Raw genomic sequence first — 26071 nt, 5'->3', positions numbered from 1 at the left:
CTGTACCTTCCTTGCTGGATTTCAGAAAGGCATTCAAGATCTGGTTTTTACATCTAACACAGAGGGAGGGCACATTGTGAGTCAAAGTTGGAATCTGGCATGCCCATGACTTTACTTATTTTTGGTCTATTATTTTGGTATTATCAAATTTGCTTATGATATAGACAGATTTGCTTATTTTTTATTGCTTTTTATTTTATGCTGATTTTGTTAATCACCCGGAGTATTTGACAATGGGTAGCATAAAGTGAATAAATAAAACAATTGTAACCTTTCATGTGAATAAATTGTGTTCAGGAAGATTCTGTAAGAATTTTAGTTGAAAGAATTATTATCGGTTGCATCAGCTGCCCGGGTATTTGACAGGGATAAGAGAAGTATGTTGAAGTTCAATTTTGATGCATATAAAATCAATTAATAATAATTGTAATTGAAATAAATTGTATTTACTTATCAGAAATTGAACTTTCCTAGCTAAAGTTCAGATTCACTGCTGTTTCACATTTACACAAAGTGAAAACAATGTTTTATATGGCAATAGTATAACTGTGTTCTGTATTATAGTCCTACAATCAGTATTCCTATATATTGCTTACTACATTTTTAGCAGCTACATTGGCATTCTTTTACATACCAGTCTTCCTTCTGTAATTCTACAATAAACATCTCTGTTTAGGTTAGACAGAGATTCTTAGATGACCTTTGGTATCATTCAAATGCTAAAATAATTTTTGACTTAATTTAAGTATTTATTTATCCCAAGCAATCATTGAATTTGTAAAGATGGAAATAGAATTTGGATTCACACACCATGTTAAAGCATGATGAAGTCTTGTTTGGTTTTGCCATTTTTGTTACAAGAATTCATTGTGGTTTTTAAACCATGATTTATGGTTTAGTGGGGGTGATTAAACTCAAGCACTTGTGATTTATTCAGTAAACATATTTTAGGGACTTCCCCCAAGATGGCATACTGAGCAGCGGGTGATTCTTTTTCTCCCGCTGACAGACAGCTGATTTTGCCACCAAAGTTAGTTATTTGGCAGCTTTTCTCCCTGTTTTTGAAAGAGAGACTAGGAAAGACCCAAGATGACCTTCGGACGATTGTACACCTACAGAGAAGAGGGGATCTTTAAGACCACAATTCTTGGTAAGGAGCAATCGAGCAATCGTTAGGTCAGGTCTTTTACCATTTTTTCCCCTCAGCTGTTCTTTTTTTTAAAGTACACCTGGGTTTTAATTGCACCCTTTAAAGTTTTTCTATCTTCTGATTTAGTATTAGTTCACTGCTGATCTATTTTACAGCCATTTGCTATAAGGAATTTCATGATGAAAATACATTTTCTGGCAATGAAAGTCATCTGATTGGATTTAAACCTATACAGGACTATATTACAAATGTTGTTCTTTCTAGCTCTTAAAAAAAAGCTCTGATCTTTGCTATTTAAACTTTTGATGGGAAAATTCCCCCTTTTCAATCACTTTTATTTAGGGAGAAAAAAAATATCTCAACTTTTCTCTATGGATGTTGGGTTATGATTTATCTGCTTCTCCTGTCTTTGGGAAGAACAGTGCATTTGTCTCTAAAAGGAGAAAGTTTTCTGGAAAGCATTTGAAAAAAGAATGCTCTCCAGTCTAGAGTTGTTGTTTTTTTTTTGAAAATATAAATAAAATATCTGATGGGTCAACAATGGCTTTGCATTTAAACACAGGACAATATCCAAAAGCAGGAAATAACAGTTGAACTTGATTTTTAACTTGATGAATTGGAATCTGATCTATTGCTGCCAGATATGAAGAAGAAAGTACTTGATTTGAAAACTATAGATTTGCTAGAAAAGATTGAAAGAAATATGAATACAAGAGATTCTAAGGACAATCAACCAGTGGAGTGGCTTGTCTTCAGAACTTGTGGGTGCCCCATCACTGGAGGTTTTCAAGAAGAGACTGGACAGCCACTTGTCTGAAATGATATAGGGTCTCTTTCTCAAGCAGCAGGTTGGACTAGATAACCTCCAAGATCCCTTCCAACTCTGTTTTTCTATGTTCCAAGATTTTTTCAACAATGGATACTATAGAGATATTTACAGTAGAGATCTATGAATTTCAGAAATAAGATGCAATCATTGGGAACATTCCCAAATAAAATCCTAAGGAAAGGTTTTATTATTAAGAGCCAAACGAGGGTATTTGATTCTGGATGGATCAGAGTTAATGACTTTCTACAAGTAAATTACAATAACAAGATTGTTAACAGAGGGCCTTGAACTTTAACTTTGCTGTTGATTAACCTATTGACTATTTTTTTCTTAATATATACAATGTATGACAAATCAAATTAGGTTGCAAATAGAAGTAGAAGTTTATAAATTTTGGACCTGTTTTGTAAGGGGGAAGCTGCTATTGTTGCAATATATTTGTTAGTGTTCAATTAGGGAGGATAAGATGTGTTGTTTTTTTTGTCCTCTTAATTCACTTTTTTAATGTTCTTGTCTAGTTTTGTCTTGTTGGTTTTTTTATTTTTTATTTTTATTTCAAATGGTTCACAAATAAATATTTGAATCCATTATTAATTTAATTTATACTGGAGAAATGGATTCCTTTGAGATTGCTCTATATGAATTACTGTTATCATTTTATAACATTATATACACTATTCTATTTATGCAACTGAGCATTATATGTATTTTAATCTGCTTAATATTTTTTTGCTGTATTGTATGTATTATGTGATACATTGTTGGCTACCCTTAAAAATTGTTAACGTGAGATATGTTGTCAAATAACTCTGACTGGTTAACAACAGGGTTATTGTTAGTTTATTATTTATTACAAAATAATAGTCAAAACTAACTAAAATATAAAACCTATAAGGACCCCTTAGGGGAAAACAGATCTAATAAACTGATAATACTATATGGTCTCCAGCCAGCCTCCTGATCCCCATGCCTGGGAACACATCCAGATATTGAAGGTTGTTGACAGATCAAAGAGCCAGAATGGGCATACTAATCTTTCCTGCTCCTGCCAAAGATAATCCACAGACACAATCAGTGCTGTTTCAGTCTTGTACCCAACTGAAAGGAGTCCAAATGATGTTCTTCTTTCAGGATACTCTGAAGATATAGTGTGATCACCTTCTCCACATTTTTCCCAAAAAGTGCAATTCAGACACAGGAAGAAGTCATCCAATGAAGGCTTCTTGAGGTGGTAACCAACACCTCTTTCAACATTGGCAGGACGTTGATCTCCCTCAGTGATAGATTCACCACCACTAGGACCAGTTGCACATGATTTCCCAAAAAATCTTAGCAATGCAGCAGGTACATGGATCTAATATATAGGTGGCAAGCTTGCAATTCCAAAACTCCTCTCCATTTCATAAGAGCTAACAGGGTCAAACCTACCCCAAATAACCGAGCCACACTAAGTCTCAGTTATTTTCATGGGATCTGCCTTAGTGCCAGAGTCTAGCCTGGAACAAATCCAAATACCTTTTTCTGAAGTTGCCTAGAATACTCCTTACAGCGGCTCTGAAAGAGAATCTCCAGTTCTCCAGGAAGGACCAAGTCTTTCTAAACAGGACAGCTATCCACAGAATATTTTACCACTTTTACCTCCATAACATAGGTCTTAATAATAGCTGTAGTTCGTGCTTCATTGAGTTTGTTCCTCATTGTCCTTAAGCACTGCTTTCAGGATCTCTTATATTTTTACTTCCTTCTGCTCCTCTATGAACCAAAAGGAGCCCTGGGATTCACAGCAGGAGAAAAGCCACATAAGCATGATCTGATCCGAGTTCACAACCACCTTCTTATTCTAGGCGGTGACTGAAGCCACAGTCAAACTATGCACCAGACCTGCAGGAACACTCTCCAAGCTTCCTGTGAAACCAAATAAAGTCCATCAATGCCTGGGTGATATTCAAATAGGCTCAGCCTTTCTGCAGCAGAGAGTAACATCAAGGCAATCAAAAAGTGATTTGACCATTGACAGGAAAATAGTGGTAATCTTCTCCAACTCCAAGGGAGTAATTTGTCAAGCTACTGCTTTGACAAGAAAATTAGATTTTGTGTATGATCACCACTATGTGTTAAGCCCTTGACAAATTGCATCAGATCCAAAACTATCCTAGTGTGGCCATGAACTTCCAAATCATCTCAGACATTACCTTCAGAGAAAGCAGTTTGAAGTTCCCTAAGACCATAAGCCTGAGGAAGTTTGGGACCATCAGGCCATGAAGTCAAGGAACTTAGGTAGATAGGTTGCAGTAACAGGGATCTATTACAGTAACAATTCCAATTAATCTCTAGAGCCCAGCTTAACAAATGGGGTCTCATATTCATTACATATAAAATTGCATCTCTAAACACCCATCAGAGTATCTCACATAGCATTTGATACTCTGTCATCTCTGCTTTTGTGTGAAAGCATTGTGCATAGTTATGCTACTGAAAATATTTATTTACTTCTGGTTTGTAGATCTTGATGATTTGTTTTAAAAAATAAAGTAGATCCTGGAATCTGATATTTGTCCATATCTCATGAATGGATAGCAAAAATAATACAATCCAATATCTATATTTTTGAGATTATATTTCTTGTATCTGATGGATAAAAAAATCCACAAAAATGTGCTGTAAAATATTGAAGTTTAAGTTTCTTGAGAGATTTTATGAGAAGATTGCTTACAAAGAGTACTTTATAAATCAGGTAATTCCACCTAAAAAACAGAAACATTGAACTTATTGTAATCACAATTAATAATAACCTGAATATATTGTAGGTCAATGACCTTTAAAGTCCTTTATGGCATGGCTTCAGGACATCTGAGGAACTGTCGGTTTTGCCCCAAAGGGGTTGGCCTGTCTCACTCTAGCAAAAAGGACCTAGTAGTGCAAAGCCCATTAGCCAAGGAATTTCAGCAGAGGGTGAAAATCTAGGAGAAAAGCATTTTCTGTTACAGCCCCCGCCCTTTGGAACATCTTCTCCCAGCACATGAGATTTACCCAGTGGTGGGATTCAGCCGGTTCATACCACTTCAGCAGAACCGATAGCTAATTTTTTGTTGTCCAGGCCCAGAATAGACTTCTGGAAGCCGCATTCACACAGAAAACCGGTTGTTCACATATTTGAATTCCACCACTGGATTTACCTCTGCCCTTCTGGCCTTTACAAGGAGCTTTAAAACCTGGATTTGCCGGTTGGTGTGGGGCCCTGATGGAGAAGCTGTAGGCTGGAGGTGGTTGATGTCAAGCACAAGAAACCAAGTATTCCTGCCTATATACAGGAATCTTATCTACTAATGGTCAAGGCAAATTCGTGCTACCGGTAGATAAGAGTAAACTGAATTCATGCGGGGATGGACTTAAGTCTCTTGTGAGAGCATAGTGACTCCAAACTGATGACACGTTTAACCCCACCGTCAGGCTCAGCCTGGTCATCTTCTACAGTTGGTGCAGTGACTGAGAAGGCACCATCACTGCTCTGCTCTAAACTTATGATGTTTTACTCTATAATTAATCTTTTGTAATTTTAATCAGTTTCTATATTTATAATGGTTTCTATTTCTATTTTTTTATTATATTGTAAGCCACCTAGAGTTGCCAAATAGCAAAATGGCTGATGTACAGGTAGTCCTAAACCTATGACCACAATTGAGCCCAAGATTTCTGTTGTTAAGTGAAACATTTGTTAAGTGAGCTTTGCCCCATTTTACAACCTTTCTTGCCTCAGTTGTTAAGTGAATAACTGCAGATGTTAAGTTAGTAACCGATTGTTAAGTGAACCTGTCTTCCCCATTGACTTTGTTTGTCAGAAGATCACAGAAGGGAGTCACATGACGTTGGGACACAGCAACAGTCATAAATATGAACCAGTTGCCAAGTATCTGAATTTTGATCACATAATCATGGGGATGCTGCAACTGTGAAAAATGCTCATTAGTCACTTTTTTTAGTACTGTTGTAACTTTGAATGGACACTAAATGAATTGTAAGTCAAGGACTATCTGTATAAATTTTAATTAAAAAATGAATAAGAAACTTTAAAAAGGAAATCAGATTTAGATTAAATTATAGCCAAGAAGATCTGACATTTTGTCAAATTGAAAGCAGCATTGCACCATTATGCAAGTGCCACCCCTTTTATATGTGCAGGACACAACAATGTTCTTGTCATTTGCTTCTTTCATTGCTTCTGCTGATACCTCTAATTAAATCTAAAATTACATGAAATAAAGATTTTTTTTTTCATGCAGTTGGATTTTCTTCTGTGCCCCCTCAAAATCTAAGGGTTCAAGGAAAAGTATGACTCTGTTGCTATAAGGAATTCCCTGCAACTTAACTAAAAACCTCTTGAATTCTGTATTTTAATATAATGAAGAATCCAATAATTGCAATGGGAAAACTATATATTGTCTCTGGTATTGCTCTCTGGATGCAATGAAATGCATGCAGAGTCATGGAAAAGCATGAGACTTTGGAGGACTAAATACAGAATGGCCATTTCCCTAAATTTTAAGGAATCCATACTCTTCTAAATATGTAAATTAACTCAATGTGATGACAAGTATGTATTGATATTTTTTGTTCAGGTGGGTGAAACAGAGACCAGGCTAGAATGTCTGCTGAACAACAATAAGAATTCTGATTTTTGTGCTCCACTGACCTCCTTTGATTGGAATGAAGTGGATCCTTATCTGTTAGGTAAGGTCCAAATACTAATGTAGCAGAATGATGATGGTAACATGATTAAAACAACTAAGAGTTCTATTTATAAATTTAGCTAAGAAAATTGTTGACCAATATTTCAAAAAACTAGCCAAAGGTAGGCTTTGAATTATTTTCTAGATAAGAAGTAGACAATCTTTTGGTGACTGGTTGCCTTAACATATTGGGTGGAGTAGTTAGCTGCAAATGGACGGAGATATATCATGAATTTACGTGAAAGGGGGATTAGAGAAGGTTTTTTGGGGTTTTTTTTCCTGACTGGGCTTATTTTCATCTGTTCTCAAAATTCCAAGAAAAGATACCAACAATTTTCTGGAATTATTGCCATAGGAGATCCTAAAAGTTTCAGCATAAGATTTATCAAGAGAATTAAACTAGCCTTGGAAGAGCTTCCTATGGACATTTTGACTTTTTTGTTCAACAGTAAAAACTTCATGAAATAAAAAGATTGTTCTTGACCTATTGCAAATACTGGAGAGGTTTACTATAGATAATCTTCAACTTAAAATTACAACTGAGCCCAGAATTTGGATTGTAAAATGTTATGATTATTAAGTGAGGCACCCACTTGGTGAATGATCCCAATCTTAGTTCCCACCATTAGGGTAGTTAAGTGATCATACAAGTCATTAAATGATTGTGTCAGAGTGTGGCGGAAGCGCAGTGTGCACTGGCATGTGGAAACTTGTTGTGGGCTGGGAGACTTTGAACAGCTAGGCCCATCAATGTATGGATATTCCCCCCACCCCCACCCCTCTCAGAAGTCTTGGGCATTCTCTCTGGCCAAACTTGCAAGTCCATTTATTTTCCCTTTCTGTGCAGCTACTGACAAGTGTCCTCAGCTGATGCAAGGCACAGATACTATAGAAATCTAGCTAATGTGATGTTTGAGACTCTTTCTACCTTTGGAAATATCACCACATGAGCATCAGCCTTCATGATGTTTTTGAGACTCTTTCTAGCCTTCAGAAACATCATAAGGCTGGTGTTCATTTTATGATGTTCCCTGACATAGAAAGAGCCTCAGTACATTGTGAGATGAGTGCCAGTCATTAATGTTCTAAGATTATTTCTGCCTTCGGAAACATCACATTGGCTAGCTTTTTATAATAACTGTGTTTTTTAACAGCTGGAGGCGATTGTCAGCACCTGCATGGAAAGGGAAATTTAGTGGACTTATGCGATTGGGCAGGGAGACGGCCCAGGATTTCCAGGAATAGGGGATGGATGGGAGGCCTGCACATGGGTGGGCCTCCTGAGCCAACTGAGACCTCCCAACACATGGCACCAGGAATTTGTAGCATTGCCATGGTCATAAGAGTGGGCATCTGAATTTTTGTCACATAACTGTATTTTAGATTTTAAGACGGCATCAGTCAGAACTTCAGGAAGTGTTGTATGTTCCTTTGTTCAATGCTGTCCTAATTTCAGATGGTCCCTGAACAAACAGTAAAGGACTACCTGTATTTATTTGACTTAATTATGACAGATTGGTTAATTTGACATGGAGCTATATCTGTATCTTTTAAAATTACATTGTCCAATAAAGAGACCTGAACAATTTTATTCTAATCACTCTTTTCTTTTGGCAATTCCTTGTTGGTACAATTATTAGCTAGTCAGTCAAAATCATTAAGTATCAGCTTTTCAATTATCAAATATTAAGCAGAAAAATGATTTGTGATTTTGGTAGTCTGCTTTTATAATTGCATCATGAGTTCCTTTAATAGCTAAAGAGCTAGGACCTTCTTGGTCTTATACTTTTTCTCCCATTTTAATGTTTATTTGAATTCTCACTAAGGCTTTAAAATTGAAGTTTATACAAGGAATTGCATTGATGCATAAAATGAATATATGTAATTTTATTCTGTTATAGATTATTGTTGATTTAAATTTACTTTTATTAATACATATTAGTTTAGGTCAAATATTTTGATCATATGGGCAGTCATAGTCCCATAGTATTAAATAGAATATTGATTAATCACAGTATAGAAAAATATACTTTCTTTTTTGTTTTAAACCTAGTTAAAGATAGTTTGATTTAAATGTTTTGACTGCCAAAGAGGATCTGAGGATTACAGCACTATTTTACAAAAAGTGTTAAAAGATACATTGAGGTTGCTTTCTGTAAATTAAGGAGGTAGAGGTTCACTTTCTTGAGGTCTAGGATTAGAAAGTTTGTGTAATGACCCATATTTGTATTGCTTTTAAGAAAAAAATAGTTCTAATATATGTTTTTTTTCCTTTCCTCTCAAACTATGCCAGGTACTTCTAGCATTGACACAACTTGTACTATCTGGGGTTTGGAAACTGGTCAGGTCTTGGGAAGAGTGAATTTAGTGTCTGGCCATGTCAAGACTCAGTTGATTGCCCATGACAAAGAGGTGATGGTGTATTTTTTTTTTCTTTTTCTGTAAATATGTGCAGCTACTAAAAGTTTTTAAAATCCAATCTATACATTGGAAATAGTGATCTAGGAGCCAAGGTGGGTTGTGTCGTTGCTATTAGTAATGCATTTATTTTCCTTTTAGTAATTCATTGATAATGGGGAATCAATACAACAAAGTAAAATATTTTGCAAAAGAAACATTCTGCTCAGAAGGAGAGAGTGTTATGCCTAAAGCCCTATATTGTGGTAAGCATTGTCCTTTTTTAGGCTAAAGCAAATAATTTATTGGACATACCTTCTTTAGTCCTGCCTTTGCATGAAAAACTAAAGTGGGACAGGAATCCTTAGTATGGGAAGCATCATATTTTATTACCTTTTGCTGTTGGTATCTGAACAGGTTTATGATATTGCATTCAGCCGTGCAGGAGGTGGGAGAGACATGTTTGCTTCTGTTGGTGCTGATGGCTCAGTGAGGATGTTTGACTTAAGGCACTTGGAACATAGCACTATTATCTATGAGGATCCTCAGCACCATCCTTTGCTTCGCCTTTGCTGGAATAAACAAGACCCTAATTACCTTGCAACAATGGCTATGGATGGTATGGAGGTGAGACACTGTTCTGTGAGAATACCTAGTACACTTTGTTTCTGAGTATATAGTCAGTATGGTAAACTTCACTTTCCAACTATGTGGTGAAAGCAATGGGACTACAATTTTTGCTAAATGGATTATTGAAGATTTTTCTTACTGGTGTATAGTTCCATAAAGCAAAATAATCTGGTAGATGAATATGTTAATTAAAAGATACTAGCCTAGTATAATGAAATGGACAGTTAGAAATCCTTATTGTGGTTTGGCGAGATTAGTTAACCTGTCTTTGGTTGCTGTAATATTTCTACAAGCAGAACCCATTTTTAGAAGTAATGAATTACTTGTGTTAGTTTCTCAATTTAAATAAATTATACTGATCATCTAATATGTGAATTGTACTAATAAGCAGTCATAGCTTTTTATATTGTGATTTGTCATCTAGACTTCTTTGCAAAAAGTATCTATAATCAAGAGACATGTTTATATTCATTATAGAACAAATGCACTTTTCCATCAGTTGGAATAAATATGTTGACTTCACATCTGGTTTGCAGTGTGAATGCTCTGAGCACATAAAAGACTGAGTAATGAAAGAATAAATTTAAAATCTAAAATAATTTGTTTAGAATTATTTTTCCCTCTAAGGTGGTGATTCTAGATGTCAGAGTTCCTTGTACACCAGTTGCCAGGCTGAATAATCATCGAGCATGTGTAAATGGTATTGCTTGGGCACCACATTCTTCTTGCCATATCTGCACAGCAGGTAAAGATGGATTATCTGTATTCCTCTCCTCTTTTGGGGGGGCATTTAAGAAGTTATTGCAGTATGCTATCATTTTCAAATATGTGAACATAGGATTGCAGTCTTTATGTTCTTGTATATAATTGGAAGGCTAATAAATAATACGCCAAAGAAATCAAAGACATGAGATAAGACAAAAAGGAAATATATCTAAGTATAATTTTGTAGATGCCACTTCATTGGCATTGGCAAAATTATTCTTGCAAAATTTGCTTCTTCCACATATATACCCTTATTGTAGATTTCTTAAATCAACTCTGTTTTGAGAATGATTAACTTCATTCAGCCACAGCTTTCTTGAGATCTTCACCTTGACCTATTTACTCTTTCTTGGGATACTGTTTTTGTAATCAGCAGTAGCAATAAGACTTAAGACTTATATACCACTCCATAGTGCTTTACAGCATTCTCTGAGCAGTTTACAAATGTCAGCATATTGCCCTGAATAATCTGGATCTCATTTTAGTGATCTCGGAAGGGTGGAAGGGTTGAATCAGTCTTGAGCTAGTCAGGATCGAACTTCACAGACAGATACCCTAGTATTTTTTCATGGAATTTGCTGGTACAATTCCATCAGTTATGGCAAGCCATCCTGGTTCAGACATAGTAACAAATCATGCTACTGCCAGTACCATATTTGACAGATGAGATAAGGTTCTTATGCTAGAAAGCAATGTTTTTCTTTCACTAAACAAAATTTTTCATTCAGACACCAAAGTTCTATTATAGTCTTTTAAGTCCATAGAACATTTTTCCAGTAGCCTTCTGACTTACCATGTGATTTTTCACAAGATGGTCAGTAATGTACTTTTTGTAGAGTACTAGCCTTCTTGCAACTTGCAAACTTAAGGCACCAAACTAAAAAGCAGGAGACCATGAGTTCTCCAGCAAGATGGGTGTAGAATCCGCTGGATGGGTAATTTCAGCCTTCCTGCTCAGAAGAGACTAGGTCAGAACTTTGGCCACGCCTCCCTCTGGGTGTGTCTTCCCAGTTTTGACTTAGTCTCATGCTCAGCAAGTTATAGATATTTTGGCTCCTTAGCTAAGCTAAATTAATCAATTTATTTAGAGTATTTTCGTTTAACTTTCTTTTAGTTTTGTTTGAGTTTAGTTTTTTTCTTTTGTTCTTTGTCAAAATTGGGATCGAATTGGCTATTTAAATAGCCAAATTTACAAGGGGCCTTCTGGCTTCGAGCCTTCCAGGCTCCTGCAAAAAAGGCTGCAAGCCGTTTCTCTTTGAGCAGAGGGAACAGCGGAGCGCGGATCAGCCTGCCAGCTGATCCTTGGAGATCGGAGTAATTTGGGACTCAGGCAGATTGGAGGCTTCTTTCTGGCTTCGTTGCAGCGAGGTTCCTCTGGGCTGCAGGATTTGGATCGCAGCAGTGGCTGTGCAACTAACAGCAAGTTCCTTCTGTGTCTGGGGGAGGGTGCTTATTTAAATTGCTGCTCCCTAGACTTACTGCCCTAACAGGGAGGTCGATTTTTTCCATTCCCTCCTTTGGCGTTCCTTGCCTTTTCGGAGGCCCGGAATAGGCGCGATCGCCATTTTGACTGCGTGCTCCAGGCGTGGTCGCCATTTTGAGAGGGTTATTGTGGGGCGGTCGCCATTTTGAGTGTGGCTTGATGCGGTGGCCATTTTTTGTGTGACTCTATGAGGCGGCCATTTTGAGTGTGACTTGCTGCAGTGGCCATTTTGAGTGTGACTTGCTACGGCGGCCATTTTGGGTGTGTTTTACTGCGGCCGCCATTTTGAGAGTGTCTTAGGACACACTAACAGACCTCATATTCCTTTTATGGTCATTGAGACCTGCCTCATTCATTTGGCCTGTGTTCCCAGGCCTCTACCTGGGGGGAAATTTTACAATCTGTTTAGTGTGCATAACGTCAAAATTAAGACGGGACAGACCTGAAGATTATAATACTTATTGGTGGTTCTAACACCTATCTTTATTCTGGGGTGAGTTGAGCGAAGGGGAACTGTTTAACCACCTGTTCCACATAGGAAGTGGCATTTGTCACTGGCCTAGACAGGCAGGTCTAGGGTCCTGTCTGGCTGTCCTTGCCATTGTTTGTTGTGCAGAGCGAGGATCGGTTTTCCATCTCTGTCAACCAGGTCTGCGTGTTTGGGTTCCCCCCACTTCTGGATATCTCCTACCCGGATTATCTAGATTGCAATGGCAGACAGTTCCTCGCCCCAGGCATCACAGGGCTCTGGTATTCCCCCCGCACAAACAAAGCGCAGATCTACTGATTTGGAAGCGGGGGGAAAGAAAAAGGCCAAGACAAAACACCTTTCTACCAAGGAGCCCTCAAAATCAGCCGAGCGAGAGGCCTCGAGGAGACATTTGGCACTGGAAAAGGAATTCTCCAAAGCCCAAAGGCTCAGGTCCAGTGAAGCTGAAGTGGTTCCCCCCGTTCCACTGGACATTTCTCCATTTGAGCCTCCATTTGTTTCTTCGCATGATGTCCAAAGGGCTTGGTCTCCTCAGGGGGAAACTTAGCAGGTTGGTCCCCCTCGCTCCTCATCATCTTCTACTCATTTGGGCCCTGAGGCCACGTTTATTCCAGCGGAGGTTGGGACAGGTTCCCTGCAACAGAGGGAAATGTGGTCAGAGTTTCAGTCATTCATGCATGATGCTTTTATGCAGTTCATGTCTTCCAGGGGACAACAACCTTCTCAACCAACTCATTCTATTCCTCCTTCACAAACGGGTCATGCCATAGTCCCTGAGTCAGGAGTCTCTGAAACTTCTTCCCAGCTAGGGGAGGAGGAGTCTGTTGACCTGGAGATAACTGACACGCCCATGTCAGAGGATGAGGAGGCAACGCCCGAACAGGCATCAACCACAGGGCTCTTTGATCCCTCTCTTTTCAGGTCTCTACTGATGAAGGCCATTACTACAGTCAATCTCACTTCGGTGCAGGAGGAGAAACCCTCTGCCTCCACCAGTCAGGAGTCCAATCCTTTGTTTGCGGAACAGGTTGTGGAGGACAAACAGATTCCTTGTCCACAGGTTTTTCGTACTACGGTGGAGAAGCAGTGGTCATCCCTGGCTACTTTACCCTCTCTTAATAGTACAGAGAAGAAACTGTTTAATGTTTCTCCTTCGTTTGCTTCCCTTTTGGAAGTCCCTTCTGTTGATACTCCCCTGACTTCTCTATTTTCCACTTCTGCTATTCCAGGGGATATGGTCGAGGCCCTGAAGGTGGAGGACAAGAAGTTTGAACTTTCCCTCCGCCGGGCGCATCAAGCTTCAGCATGGGTGATCAGGGCTGCAACTTCATCCTCTTTCTTCGCCAGGGCTTCGATAGTGTGGCTTCGCGAACTACAGGCATTTGTTCCCCCGGATCAGGTTCGGACACATCAGACACTAGGGAAGCTAGTGGCTGCTTCAGAGTACGTGGCAGACGCTTCTCTTCATTCGACCAGGTACTCTGCGCGATCCATTGCTGCCATGGTTGCCTCTCGTAGGTTGCTGTGGCTGAAACAGTGGAGAACGGACTTGAAGTCAAAGTGGCGTCTGTCCACTTCCAAATACAGCGGTACACAGTTGTTCGGGTCAATTCTTGAACCGCACATTATCGAGGGCAAGGATAAACGTAAGATCCTGGCTCACCCCTCCAAACGGTCAGATAGATGGCCCCAGCAGGATTCCCGTAGGCAAACTTTCCGCCCCAGTGGGGCCTGGGAATGGAGGCAGCCCTTTCGAGCAGGGCAGTCCTGGGATTGGTCAAGAGGCTCACGATCCTTCCCCTCCAGGCAGGATCGTTCACAGGACCGCCAGAGCATGGGAGCCAGGGGCCAATTCCAGTCCAAACGCCCCTTCAGGGGCTCGGGTGGCCGTCCGTATAGGCGGTCCAAGTGACACCATAGAGGGCTCTCCCATCGGGGGTCGCCTGGCGCTGTTCAGAGGCGACCACCACGGACTCTTCGGTCAGGGACACCGTCAAGTACGGTCTTACCCTAGAGTTCTATTCTCTTCGTCCAGACCGCTTCATTCAGTGTCCGGTGTCTCGCAACGCAACCAAGGCAAACTTGGTAGCCACGGCCATCTCCCATCTAAGAGAAATCAAAGCCATAGAACCGGTACCTCGGGATCAAGAAGGAAAGGGGTTTTACTCCATCCTGTTTGTGGTTCCCAAAGCCTCAGGGGGATGGAGGGCGATATTGGATTTAAAGGGTCTGAACTACTTCTTGACCTACAGAAGGTTCAAGATGCAGACCCTAAAGTCCATCCTGGCCAGTATCAGAAAAGGGGATTTCCTCTCCTCCATAGATCTGACAGAGGCGTACTTGCACATCCCGATACTTCCGGAACACCGCAGGTTCCTCCGGTTTTGTTACACGCACCGGCATTACCAATACAGAGCCCTTCCCTTTGGTCTATCTTCAGCTCCAAGGGTTTTCACAAAAATTTTAGCAGTCTTGGTGGCTCACCTCAGGTTGATGCCGGTGCGCGTGCAATGCTATCTAGACGACATCCTAGTGCAGTCCAGTTCCTTCCAGGCGGCCCAGTCAGACCTGGAAATCACGGTTCATACACTACAGGTTCACGGCTTCTCAGTGAACTTTAAAAAGAGTCACATGACTCCCACAAAGCGTCTCCTGCATCTGGGAGCGGTCATAGATTCAGACCTTTGCAAGGTCTATCTTTCACAAGAACGTCGGGTCAGTATCCGAAAGCTGGTGCACCAGCTTCGGAGGGACAAGGCGGTGCCCCTGGTACAGCTTTCTCAACTCTTGGGAAAAATGGTGTCTTGCATCGGGATCGTGCCGTGGGCCAGGCTTCACTCAAGAAGCCTTCAATGGTTCCTCCTTCCCCTCCAGAAACAGAACCTCAGTTCCTCCAACAGGAAGGTCAGGGTTCCCCACCACACCTTGTTATCCCTTCTCTGGTGGAACTCACCCGCAATGACCAAGGGGTCCATTTTCAAGGAGCCCCTCAGGCTCACCTTGACCACAGACGCCAGTCTGTTCGGTTGGGGTGCCCATCTTCGCACTCATTTGGCCCAGGGACAGTGGTCCCGGTCGGACTTATCCCACAATATAAATTGGCTCGAGCTCAGGGCCATTCACTTAGCTCTCCGTCAGTTTTCCTCCCTAGTGACGGGACGGCACGTCCTGATTCTGACGGACAACGTGACGGCCAAGGCTCACGTCAACAAGCAGGGAGGGACCCGGTCCTGGTCGCTCATGCAGGAGGCCTTGGATCTAGGTCTGTGGGCAGAGTCCAATCTGGGGTCCATCAGGGCGGAACACATTTCAGGGGAGGCGAATTGGCAGGCGGATTCCCTGAGCAGGGTCACGGTGGACCACTCAGAGTGGAGACTGGACCCGGCACTGTTCCGGGACATTTCTATCAGGTTTGGCCATCCTCATTTGGATCTCTTTGCCTCCCCGTCAAACATGCAACTCTCCAGGTTCCAGACTCAGGGAGCGGAGGGAACGGACGCCCTCCGGTGCCAGTGGCCGGGGGGGTCTGCTTTATGCCTTTCCTCCTCTTCCGTTGTTGCAGGCCACCATCCGCAAGGTGATTCAGGAAAGGGCAGAGGTAATCTTGATTGCTCCATACTGGCCAAGGCGTCCGTGGTTTGCCGACCTTGTGGATCTATCGCTTTTGACACCGTGGAGGATTCCCTCAGATCGAGTGGCCCTCAGCCAAGGGAATCTTCAACATCCAGATCCACAGTGGCTCCAGTTGGCCGCCTGGCACTTGAGCGGGAAAGTTTAGCCAGGCAATCCTATTCGTCCAGGGTGATCTCGATGATTCAAACCTCGAGGCGCCCCTCGACTGATAGAATTTATGACGCCACATGGAAGAACTTCTGTTCGTGGTGCACTAGGCAACATCTCAGATCACTCTCAGTCACAATTCCCAATATTTTGGACTATCTACTGGAAGGTTTGAACAAGGGTCTTGTTGTGGCTCCTCGAAGAAGGCTCCGAACATGAAGGAGAGGAGATGTCCAGGCGTCCCTCTCCAGGACCCTCCTCTTTGGCAAGGCCTCAGGTGTCTCCCGACGGAGAAGAGATTGGCCAGGTCGGTCCACAAAGACTCTAACCGGTCCTCGGTCCACAAAGCCTATCACTCCTTCTCTTCAACACCGACCTAGGTGCGGTCGCATCCTCGCTGTTCGCACGCGTCGTCTTTTCCTCTGCACGGTCTCTAATTCGACTCAGTGACCTGGTGTGGGGTGTCCGATATTTTCCCTCCACCACCGGTAAACGACCTCTGTGACGAACAAAAGCTGAATCTCTGGCGAAGTAGTTTGCTGTGGCTTTAAACTGTGTGTATTGTTTTTTGTTTCTGTGTGCTTGGAGTAAAAGGTCTTGGCAGGCAGCTACGGAGCGGCTGCCAAGTTTCTTATCGGTGAAGTGGTGTCTGGAGAAGTCTTTAACCCTCGGCTGGCTGTTTGGGTGTGTGGGTCGGACGGGGACAGAACAGGTCTATCACCTAGTACCATTCGTAGGCAGGTCACGGCCCTATCAACGGTCCTTACCTGTGACAACTCGGTCCCGTTGTCACAACATCCGGCGGTTAGTGCTTTCCTCAAGGGAGCGGTTAACGCTCGACTGCCTGTGGTCCATCGTTATCCGTCCTGGGACCTGCCAAAGGTGTTGCAGGCTCTGACTTCTCCTCCGTTTGAACCTCTTAGTTCTTGTTCTTTTCATTTTCTTTCTTTGAAAGTGGCATTTCTAGTAGCCATAACATTGGCTAGGAGGATATCGGAACTGACCGCACTCTCAGTTAGGAGTGATTTGTGTACCTTCTTCGAGGATAGGGTGGTCCTCAGATTGGACCCTTCATTCATTCCCAAGGTGAATGCCTTGTTTCACAGGACCCAGGACTTAGTTCTTCCTAATTTTTGTCCTGATCCTTCACACAGTCTAGAACGTCAGTGGCATAAGTTAGATGTGCGCAGGGCCCTGCATTATTACGTCAAGCGAACATCGACCTTTTGCAAGTCGGAGGCCTTGTTCGTGTCTTTTCAGCCCTCATCCATGGGTCAGAAGATCTCCTCTTCGACCATTAGTAGGTGGATTAGGGCATGCATCGCCCGGGCTTATCTTTCCCAGTCACTCCCAGTTCCTGCACACATCACGGCTCACTCGACGCGCAGCGCTGCTGCATCCGCAGCTTGGTCCATGCAAGCCTCGATCGAGATTTGTAGGGTGGCGACGTGCCCTCCCCTTCCTCGTTCGTCAGACATTATAAGATTGATAGGTTTGCAGCGGCGGACGCCACGTTTGGCAGGCGGGTCCTACAACAAGTCGTCTCTTCTAAGGGGACACATGCCTAGACCTTCTCCCCCCCTGCAGGGACATGAGCGGCTTTGGTATGTCCCATCCAGTGGATTCTACACCCATCTTGCTGGAGAAGGGGCGTTGTCTTACCTGAACGCCTTTTCTCAGCAAGATGGTGTAGAATCCACACCCTCCTGTTAGGGCAGTCTAGGCAGGTGTCACAATGGTTGGAGCCATTACGCCAGACTTCGTCAGGGATGCTTCGCCTCGTCAAAACTGGGAAGACACACCCAGAGGGAGGCGTGGCCAAATTTCTGACCTAGTTTCTTCTGAGCAGGAAGGCTGAAATTACCCATCCAGTGGATTCTACACCATCTTGCTGAGAAAAGGCGTTCAGGTAAGACAACGCCCCTTTTAGTCCTGTCTTAGACATGAAAATTAGCTTGGTGACCTTGGGACAACCATTCTCACTCTTAGGGTTGTTGTGAGAAAATTAGGAGTAAATGGGATTGGGTATGTTCGCTGCCTTGAGTTAATTATAAAAATAATAAGGGCAGAATTAAAAAAAAGTTCCACTCTGTCTTGCACACCATTGTTGTTCAGTGTTCTCCTGATGATAGTGTCATGAACATTGACATTGACTATTGGAAGAGACATTAACTGTTGTTACCTTGGGTTCTTTGAGACACACACAAACAAAATATTATACATTTTGCTCTTGGTGTGTCCTTGGTTGGTCAACCAGTCCTGGGAAGTATAAGTGGTGTTGAATTGCCTCCATTTGCATACAATCTGCTTGATCATAAACTAGTAAAATCCAAATTTGTGTAATGTTTTCCATCCTGATGAACATCAACAACTCTTTTTTAGAGATACACAGAAATGTTCAAGTCATGTTGTATATACTTGTATTGTGATGATCAGACTTTAATGTATATACCCAGAATTCTGTTATTTAAATAAGATATGACCACCCACTCTCACAACTGATTCTCATCCCATTGATCGAAACATCTGACTCTACTTTCCCATTCAAATGGACTAATAATCCTAGAGATTCACATATTTTTGCCACATACAAATGTGTAACTTTTGACTATTTAATTGAGTTTTCTTTATCTAGTTTTAGGACTTGTGTGGAGAATAGGTCACGTTTAGGTGATATAAGCAGAAATATTGAAAACGCAAGAGTTCACAAACTTGCAACCACAATTGACAAGCAGAAGTCTATGTTCATTCACATCCCGAATGTACCCCCCCATCAACACAACACTCCTGATAGATTTATTCATATATTCACTAAACATAAATCACAGGTCCTAGAATGGGAACCTACACATTCTATTTATACTCGTGTATGCATTACTATTATAATATACAATTCTTTTTTATTTAGTAATCAACCTTCATATTTGTGCAAAGATATAGTATAATTTAAGGTTGATCATTTTATAGTACAATTTTCTAAATTAACAAATGTACAAATAAACTCCTATGTCTGGCACAATGCTTGCACGTATACTTCCCAATTTTTGGTTATTATGATCTCTTGTACTTTTACAATCAGAATTTAGTCAATTCCTTCCCTGAGGACATTGAACAAATTAATTCCTTTGTAGATGGCATTCATGTTTGCTATCTTTTCTTTTACATAGAGGAGTAATAATAACATTCTTCCAGTAGTCAGATCCAGATGTAGTCTTCATGTACACATTAAACAAATCATATAGCAACCCCAGAAGTAAGCCATACCTGCATAGTCCTCAACTTAGACAAAATTGTGGGTAACACCCAATTTTACAACTGTTTTCTACAATTTTTAAGCAAATCATTGTTATTGTTAAGTGAATCATGTAGTCGTTGAATCCAGATTCCCTCATTGATTTTGCTTCTTGAAAGCTGTCTGGGAAGTTTCAAATGGTGATCACATGACCATGGGATGCTGCAACCATTGTAAATGCATGCCCACTTGCCAAGCAACCAAATTTTGATCATATGACCTTGTGGATGATGCTTCCAGGATGCTGGTTGTCAGTGTGAGGATCAGTTGCAAGTCATTTTTTCCAGTACCATTGTAACTTTGAATGGTTGCTAAATGAAGGGTTGTAGGTCAAGGACTATCTATATTATAATATATTCTACTGATGCCATCTACAATTGCAATTTTAACATATTTCAGCATTCTCACAACTTTGACTTCATTTTCATCATCTTTTCTTAAACAGTAATATTTATAACATTCATTGCAAGTCCCTTCTTTGACATATCACTGTCATTCGCATAAACTTTTCTTAAGTATCCCTTCTTTTACTTCAGTTTCATCCTAATCATTTCATTGTCTTTTTTGAAATAGTTGTCACTCTACTTTAGGCTTTACATTTTTCTCTTCCCGCCCCACTCCCCCCAGTGTTGCAGTATACTATAAAACAATTTCTCATTTTGCTAGAAGTAACTTCCATATCTTCTTTCCTTATACTCACTTACCATTCTTTCTAGTAGAAGATTAATTATGTAGGTTTCTAATAATTGGTAATATTTCTCTTCCTGCATCATTCTGATTTCACTCTAAGTTTTATTTATTTCTATCACATCTAATTTTTTCCAACATCCACCTTTGACTTTAATGAGCCGTTCCATATTCAGAACTTATCATCCTTGTTTCTTTCACTAATTCAGTCCATCATAAACAATCAGATCAATCATGCTTTTTAATTCATTTCTTTTTTATATGTACATGTGAGAAGATTTATACTTTAAACCACCTATTTCAGGGGTGTGAAATTGCTGGCCCGCGGGCTGGTCCCGTCATCCAGAAGCCGCACCCACTCCATTGCCGGCAATGGCAAAACCGTCCTGACACGTTGCGCAATGTCATGTGACGTCGCGAGTTTGACATGTCTGACCTATTTGAACCAACAGAGCTTTTCCTAAGCAAATATTCATCAGGCACTGTTCTCATTAATCATGAGTCCCAGAATTGTCCATTTTCAGTAAGAAACATAGAAAACTGATGGCACAAAAAGACCCAGTAGTCCATTGAGCCTTTGAGGGTTTTTTGTTTTCTTTTTAATTAATTTATTATTTTTAAATTATTATGTTATTTTTATGTTATTATTTTTTATTTTATTATTTTTTCATTTTTGTTGGATGATAGACATGTGTTTAAGCATGTTTAAACTCAGTAACTGATGATTGACCCATTACCTTCACTGGAAATTGGTTCCAAGCTTCCAGTACTCTTCCATGAAGCAATACTTTCTAGCATTATTTTTGAACTGCCTTCCTATTCAGCTTGAGGTTATGCCCCTGTGTTGTTTATTTTTGCTTAACATTGAAAATACTGCCTTCTAGAACCTTATTCACGCTCTTAATTTTTGTTGCCTGTCTCCGGACAGACTCAATCTTATCAATATCTTTTTAAAAGTGAAATCCCTAGAACTGGACACTATTCCAAATGGGATCACACTAGAGCCCTATATAGTGGGATTAGGGTCTCCTTTATTCTACTGGTGATCCCTCTAGTGATGCATCCCAGGGTGTTGGGGTTTTTTGCCTTCACAGCTACTTGGCCACACTATTTATTCATTTTTCAGTCATCCACTATGAGCACACTTAAACCCTTTTCTTTTGTTGTTCTGTCTAACGCTGTACCCCCAATACTATACCCTGCCAGAGGATTTCTTTTTCCCCAAGTACTGTATATGATCTTACATTAAGAATCATTGAACTGCCGTTTCCACATTTTTTTACCAATTTTTGCAACAATGCCAAATTGTTTTCCATGTTATGGATATGGAACATCAACACTATCACATCTTTGGGTCATCAACAAAGAAACAATCCTTCTGTTATATCACTTACAACACATTGAATAGAACAGGACCTAGGATTGAACCTCTCATTTCCAAAGTTTGTAAGTCTGTGGTAAAAATCACTGCAGCATCCACTGTTGAAAATTTTTCCTTAAAACACAGCATTCATCTTGCTTAGAAAGTCTAGTCCATGGATGTCAAACTCAATCATGTCACGTGATGTTTAGTGACTTTTATGCTTTTGCAGAGCCAGGGTGGGCGTTACTCCTCGATTAGTTTCGACCCATTGCTTCTTGTCCTGCCTTCAGGTGCTTTGGAGAATAGCTGGATTCCCTTTTCTTTGTGGCAACCCCTGAGATATTGGATCACTACTATCATATCACCCCTAGTTCTTCTTTTCTCTAGTTTTTCTTTTCCCCACCAACATCGATAGGCAAGCCACTAGAACAGTGGTACACATGCTACTGGTGATACTTCGGCATCTGGCAGGTGGTACACAACCTAGACAAGTATAGCGGGGGGGATGAGCTGAAGTGGCAGCAGCGCCAGTGAGGCCTAGGAGAGAGTCAGCTGGAGCTGCAGTGTTGCTGGGGCTCTGCTGAGGTCCCAGGATCAGTGCGACAGCTCCAGCTAATCGGCGCTTCTGGAGGCCTTGGGTTGGCCAGCAGCTGCACTTAGTCTTCAGGTGGAGAGTCAGCTGAAGCTGCGGTGTTGCCTCTGCTATCACTGGGATCAGCAGACTGGCCTTGGGGTGAGAGAGTCAGCTGGAGCTGCAGAGGCTTCAGGATCGGTGCACACAGTTCCAGCTGATCAGCGCTGTGTGCAATGCCCAGCTGGGGAATGGGTGACTGCGTGGGGGAGTGAGACTGGGGTAGCAACTGACGCTGGAGTTCTTCCTGAGCCCCAGAGAGGGGCACCCAGAAGAGAAAAGGAGGTAAAAGGAGGAGGTTTTGGTGGGAGGGAGAGAAATAAAAGATGATGGGGAAAGAGAAGTGAATAGAGAAAGAGAAGAAGAGAGGCTCCTATGAGAGAAGCAGTGAGGAAAAAGAGAGAGAAAAGGAGAGGCATCTGAGAAGCAGTGAAGAGAAAGAGAGGGAGAAGAGGAGAGGCTTCTGTGAGAGAAACAGTGAGGAAAAAGGAGAAGAGAGGCTTCTTTGAGAAGCAGTGAGGAGAAAGAGAGGGAGAAGAGAAGCTTCTGTGAGAGAAACAGGAGAGAGAGAAGAGGAGAGGCTTCTATGAAAGAAGCAGTGACGAGAAAGAGAGAGAGGAGAGGCTTCTGTGAGAGAAACAGTAAGGAAAAAGAGGAGCAGAAAGGCTTCTGTGAGAGAAGCAGTGAGGAGAAAGAGGAAGAAGAGGAAGGCTTCTATGAGAGAAGCAGATGGATCAATGAGGGAGTAGGCTATAAAAGAGAGAGGAGAGGGAGAGAGGAAGAAGTGCCTACCAGCCACCTGACCACCAAGATAGTGGTGGTCATATGTTCATCACTGCAAAGGGGAAAGTAATTCAGCAAAGGAACTGCCACCAAAGAAATTAAAACCAGTACTTTTTTCCTCTTTTTTTTGACATCTTGCTAAGCACTGGTGGTACTCAAATATTGCCATGTCCTAAAAGTGGTACAATCTATAAAAAAGTTGAAAAGTCCTGCACTAGAATATAAACTGACAGCAAATTGCACTCCTTGCTAGCACTGATGATATTACCTAGTTTGAGTAATGAAACATCTGCAAGAAAACAAGCAAGCTCAGAGAGCACCAAGGACCTCTCAACAATAATGTATATGCAATGTAGGGATACACACTGAGGATGCCTATTTTTTACTGTTCTAAAATAAAAATAAAGTGTTACACAGCAATTTAATTAATATGATTTTATCTTGTAAAATATTTAAATATCTACCCACCAGCAAAAAATACTTTTCCGGATTAGCCAAATACTGTCACATACTGTATATTTGATAGTCATGTCACCCATGACTTCTCAAGGCTTTTTTCCTCTATTTTGGGATACATGGATAAATAAATTATCAGCAAAGAAAATTTAACTAAATCTGTGTTTTACCTTTGACAGCGGATGACCATCAAGCTCTCATTTGGGATATCCAGCAAATGCCTCGTGCCATTGAGGACCCAATTTTGGCTTACACAGCAGAAGGAGAAATTAACAATGTACAGTGGGCATCAACTCAGCCGGACTGGATAGCTATCTGTTATAATAACTGTCTAGAAATCCTGAGAGTGTAAAAATAACTAGGCTATGGGAAATAATGAAGCAGGATGGTAGTCTTTCAGTCTTCTAGAGTTAAGAACAAAGCTGCATTGAAACAGTGTCACTAGCTCTTATTAACTTCTTCCAGGAAGACTTACAACTGGAGTTAATGAGTATATATGATGAACTTCTACCCATCGTTTCTCTCTCTTAACCTTCCCCACTCCATGCCAATGACTTAAAAATACGGGGGTATCTTTGGTGTTTTAGATCGTCTCAGATTTTATCAACCTGTTCAATTAAAGTTATGTATATATTATGGCCATTTGTGTTGAGCATTTTTATTGCAATGGCACTGTATGCCAATTAACATTCTACCTGAAATAATCTGTCATAGATGCCTAAAAGCTATTAATTGTTATAGCATTATACGAGTACCTTTTATTAAACATTATACTTTTTTCTTTCCCTCCCTGTTTGCACGCAATTTCTTTGATACCAATTATGAGGTATAATTATCGGTTTGTAAGGGCTTCTATGCTCTGCTTTTGTTAAAGCAAGGACTTGTCCTTTGCAGGACTTATTGGAGACATTTTGTTCCTGCAAAAATGTCTTAGATTGAAGCTTTAATTTAATATGCTACATTAGATAATCATCTATATGTTGTTGTCCCTTCTCTGCAACTAAAGACTCTTCAAAAGTAATAGAAGTATATAAAACTCTGGGTATTTGGTTACATATCTAGTATCTAATTACAAAAGTGCATCTAGTTTTAATGTATATGTATGTGGCCCTTATAACATACTATTTACTAAATGTAGGAAACACTTCAGCAACTAGTGATTTTTACTGTTCTAATAGATGAGCATTTTCCAGAGAAGTTGTGCTTTAAACTTTCAAAAGCAGTTTTTATATCACTTTTCTCAGCAGTGATACAATTATGCAAAACAACAAAAATCTTTCCATAAAGCAGCAAAGCACACATGCTAAAATGTTGAGAATTATATATGTTGTTAATATGGGATGGTGCTTTTTTTCTGAAAACATGAAAAATGATCAGATACATCAATTTACAGAACTTTAAAATGTTCAAGCATTTCTTGTATATTAATATGTTGCTTCTTATTCCCATATCAAGCTGCTTCGATAGTGTGACCTGTATATGTACAATAGCTCTTCTCTGATACAATAAAATGAGTGTATTTGTGACTGATTTCTCCTCCTTCACAAAAGAATAACTTACTGTATTTAGATTTCAGAGAAGAGGTCATAGTTTCATATCAGAGAGCATTTTTTTCACAGTAACTTGAGGGAGGCATGATCTTTTCAGATGTAACCACCAATCATGTATATAATAAGATCAACAAGACTATTAATTATTTGTCTGATAATATGTGAGTATAGTACAGTTGAGAGAAAATATAATTGATATATACATACCTATACTGGTCTAAGCACCATGGGCATAAGATGTATCTTAGACCGTGGGCGTAAGATGTATCTAGTAAAGGAGCCAAAACATGCAAATCTAACATGCAGTGTTGGATTGTCAAGTGATGAATATGGATTTGTGATATCTGTTTTACAAGGAACAATGTTCTTATTGTACGGGATATTAAATAATATGGGCTTTTGTTTTTACTACCAATTCTGAACTGTAAAATGTTATGTACTCCCAGTGTGATGATTTCTTAAAGGTGTGAAATTTGTAGCATGACTGTATAAAGTTCCAAACTTCTTGTTCTTTCAATGAGCAATAGCACTGATTTATGTTCCACTCCCAGGTGTTGCATATATTTTCTAAACCAATATTGTTAGGCAAAGTTGTTATTAATCTTATCTTTATGTGGCAGACAATGATTAATATTACAATATTTTGATTTTTATGGAAAAATACATGAAATGGATTTTATCTTCATTTAGGACACCGGGTTTCTAAATTGTATTGACATGCTGTACAAATTTTAAACAGTTTTTTAAAGGGTTTGAAGTAGAATGCTGGAATTTTTAAATTGTTAATCTTGCTTCCTTTGCAAATTTTGATTTGTTCCATTCCTACTTCCTTATGTGAATTCTGCCTTTCTTACGTTTTAATAAAATGGAACATTTTTAAATTATTCATGATGGTATAAAATGAAAAAAATACATTAATATACATAACCATTTCATTAGCTGAAAATTCAGTTGTCAGGGGGAAAAGGCAGTATAGAACACAATATACATTAGTATACAGCTATTCAGAAATAGGCCCAAATCCTCAAAATTACATTGAGTATAGTTGCATAAATAAG

General features: G+C 40.3%; 1 protein-coding gene across 1 annotated transcript in view; it reads left to right on the top strand.

The window, feature by feature from the left end:
* The window catches only part of DCAF7 (DDB1 and CUL4 associated factor 7), a 30587-nt gene extending 6487 nt beyond the window's left edge, over positions 1 to 24100 (top strand). The window contains exons 3-7 of the mRNA XM_015831508.1: positions 6596 to 6707; positions 9000 to 9118; positions 9521 to 9730; positions 10361 to 10478; positions 23643 to 24100. Coding sequence (XP_015686994.1) covers positions 6596 to 6707; positions 9000 to 9118; positions 9521 to 9730; positions 10361 to 10478; positions 23643 to 23815 — 732 coding nt within the window. The 3' untranslated portion in view covers positions 23816 to 24100. The remainder of the gene's footprint in view (positions 1 to 6595; positions 6708 to 8999; positions 9119 to 9520; positions 9731 to 10360; positions 10479 to 23642) is intronic.
* Positions 24101 to 26071: the final 1971 nt, after the last annotated feature.

The sequence above is a fragment of the Protobothrops mucrosquamatus genome, unplaced genomic scaffold (genome assembly GCF_001527695.2).
Source record: "Protobothrops mucrosquamatus isolate PMUCROS unplaced genomic scaffold, P.Mucros_1.0 scaffold_257, whole genome shotgun sequence".
NCBI lineage: Eukaryota > Metazoa > Chordata > Lepidosauria > Squamata > Viperidae > Protobothrops > Protobothrops mucrosquamatus.
This window is presented reverse-complemented; position numbering and strand designations above follow the sequence as displayed.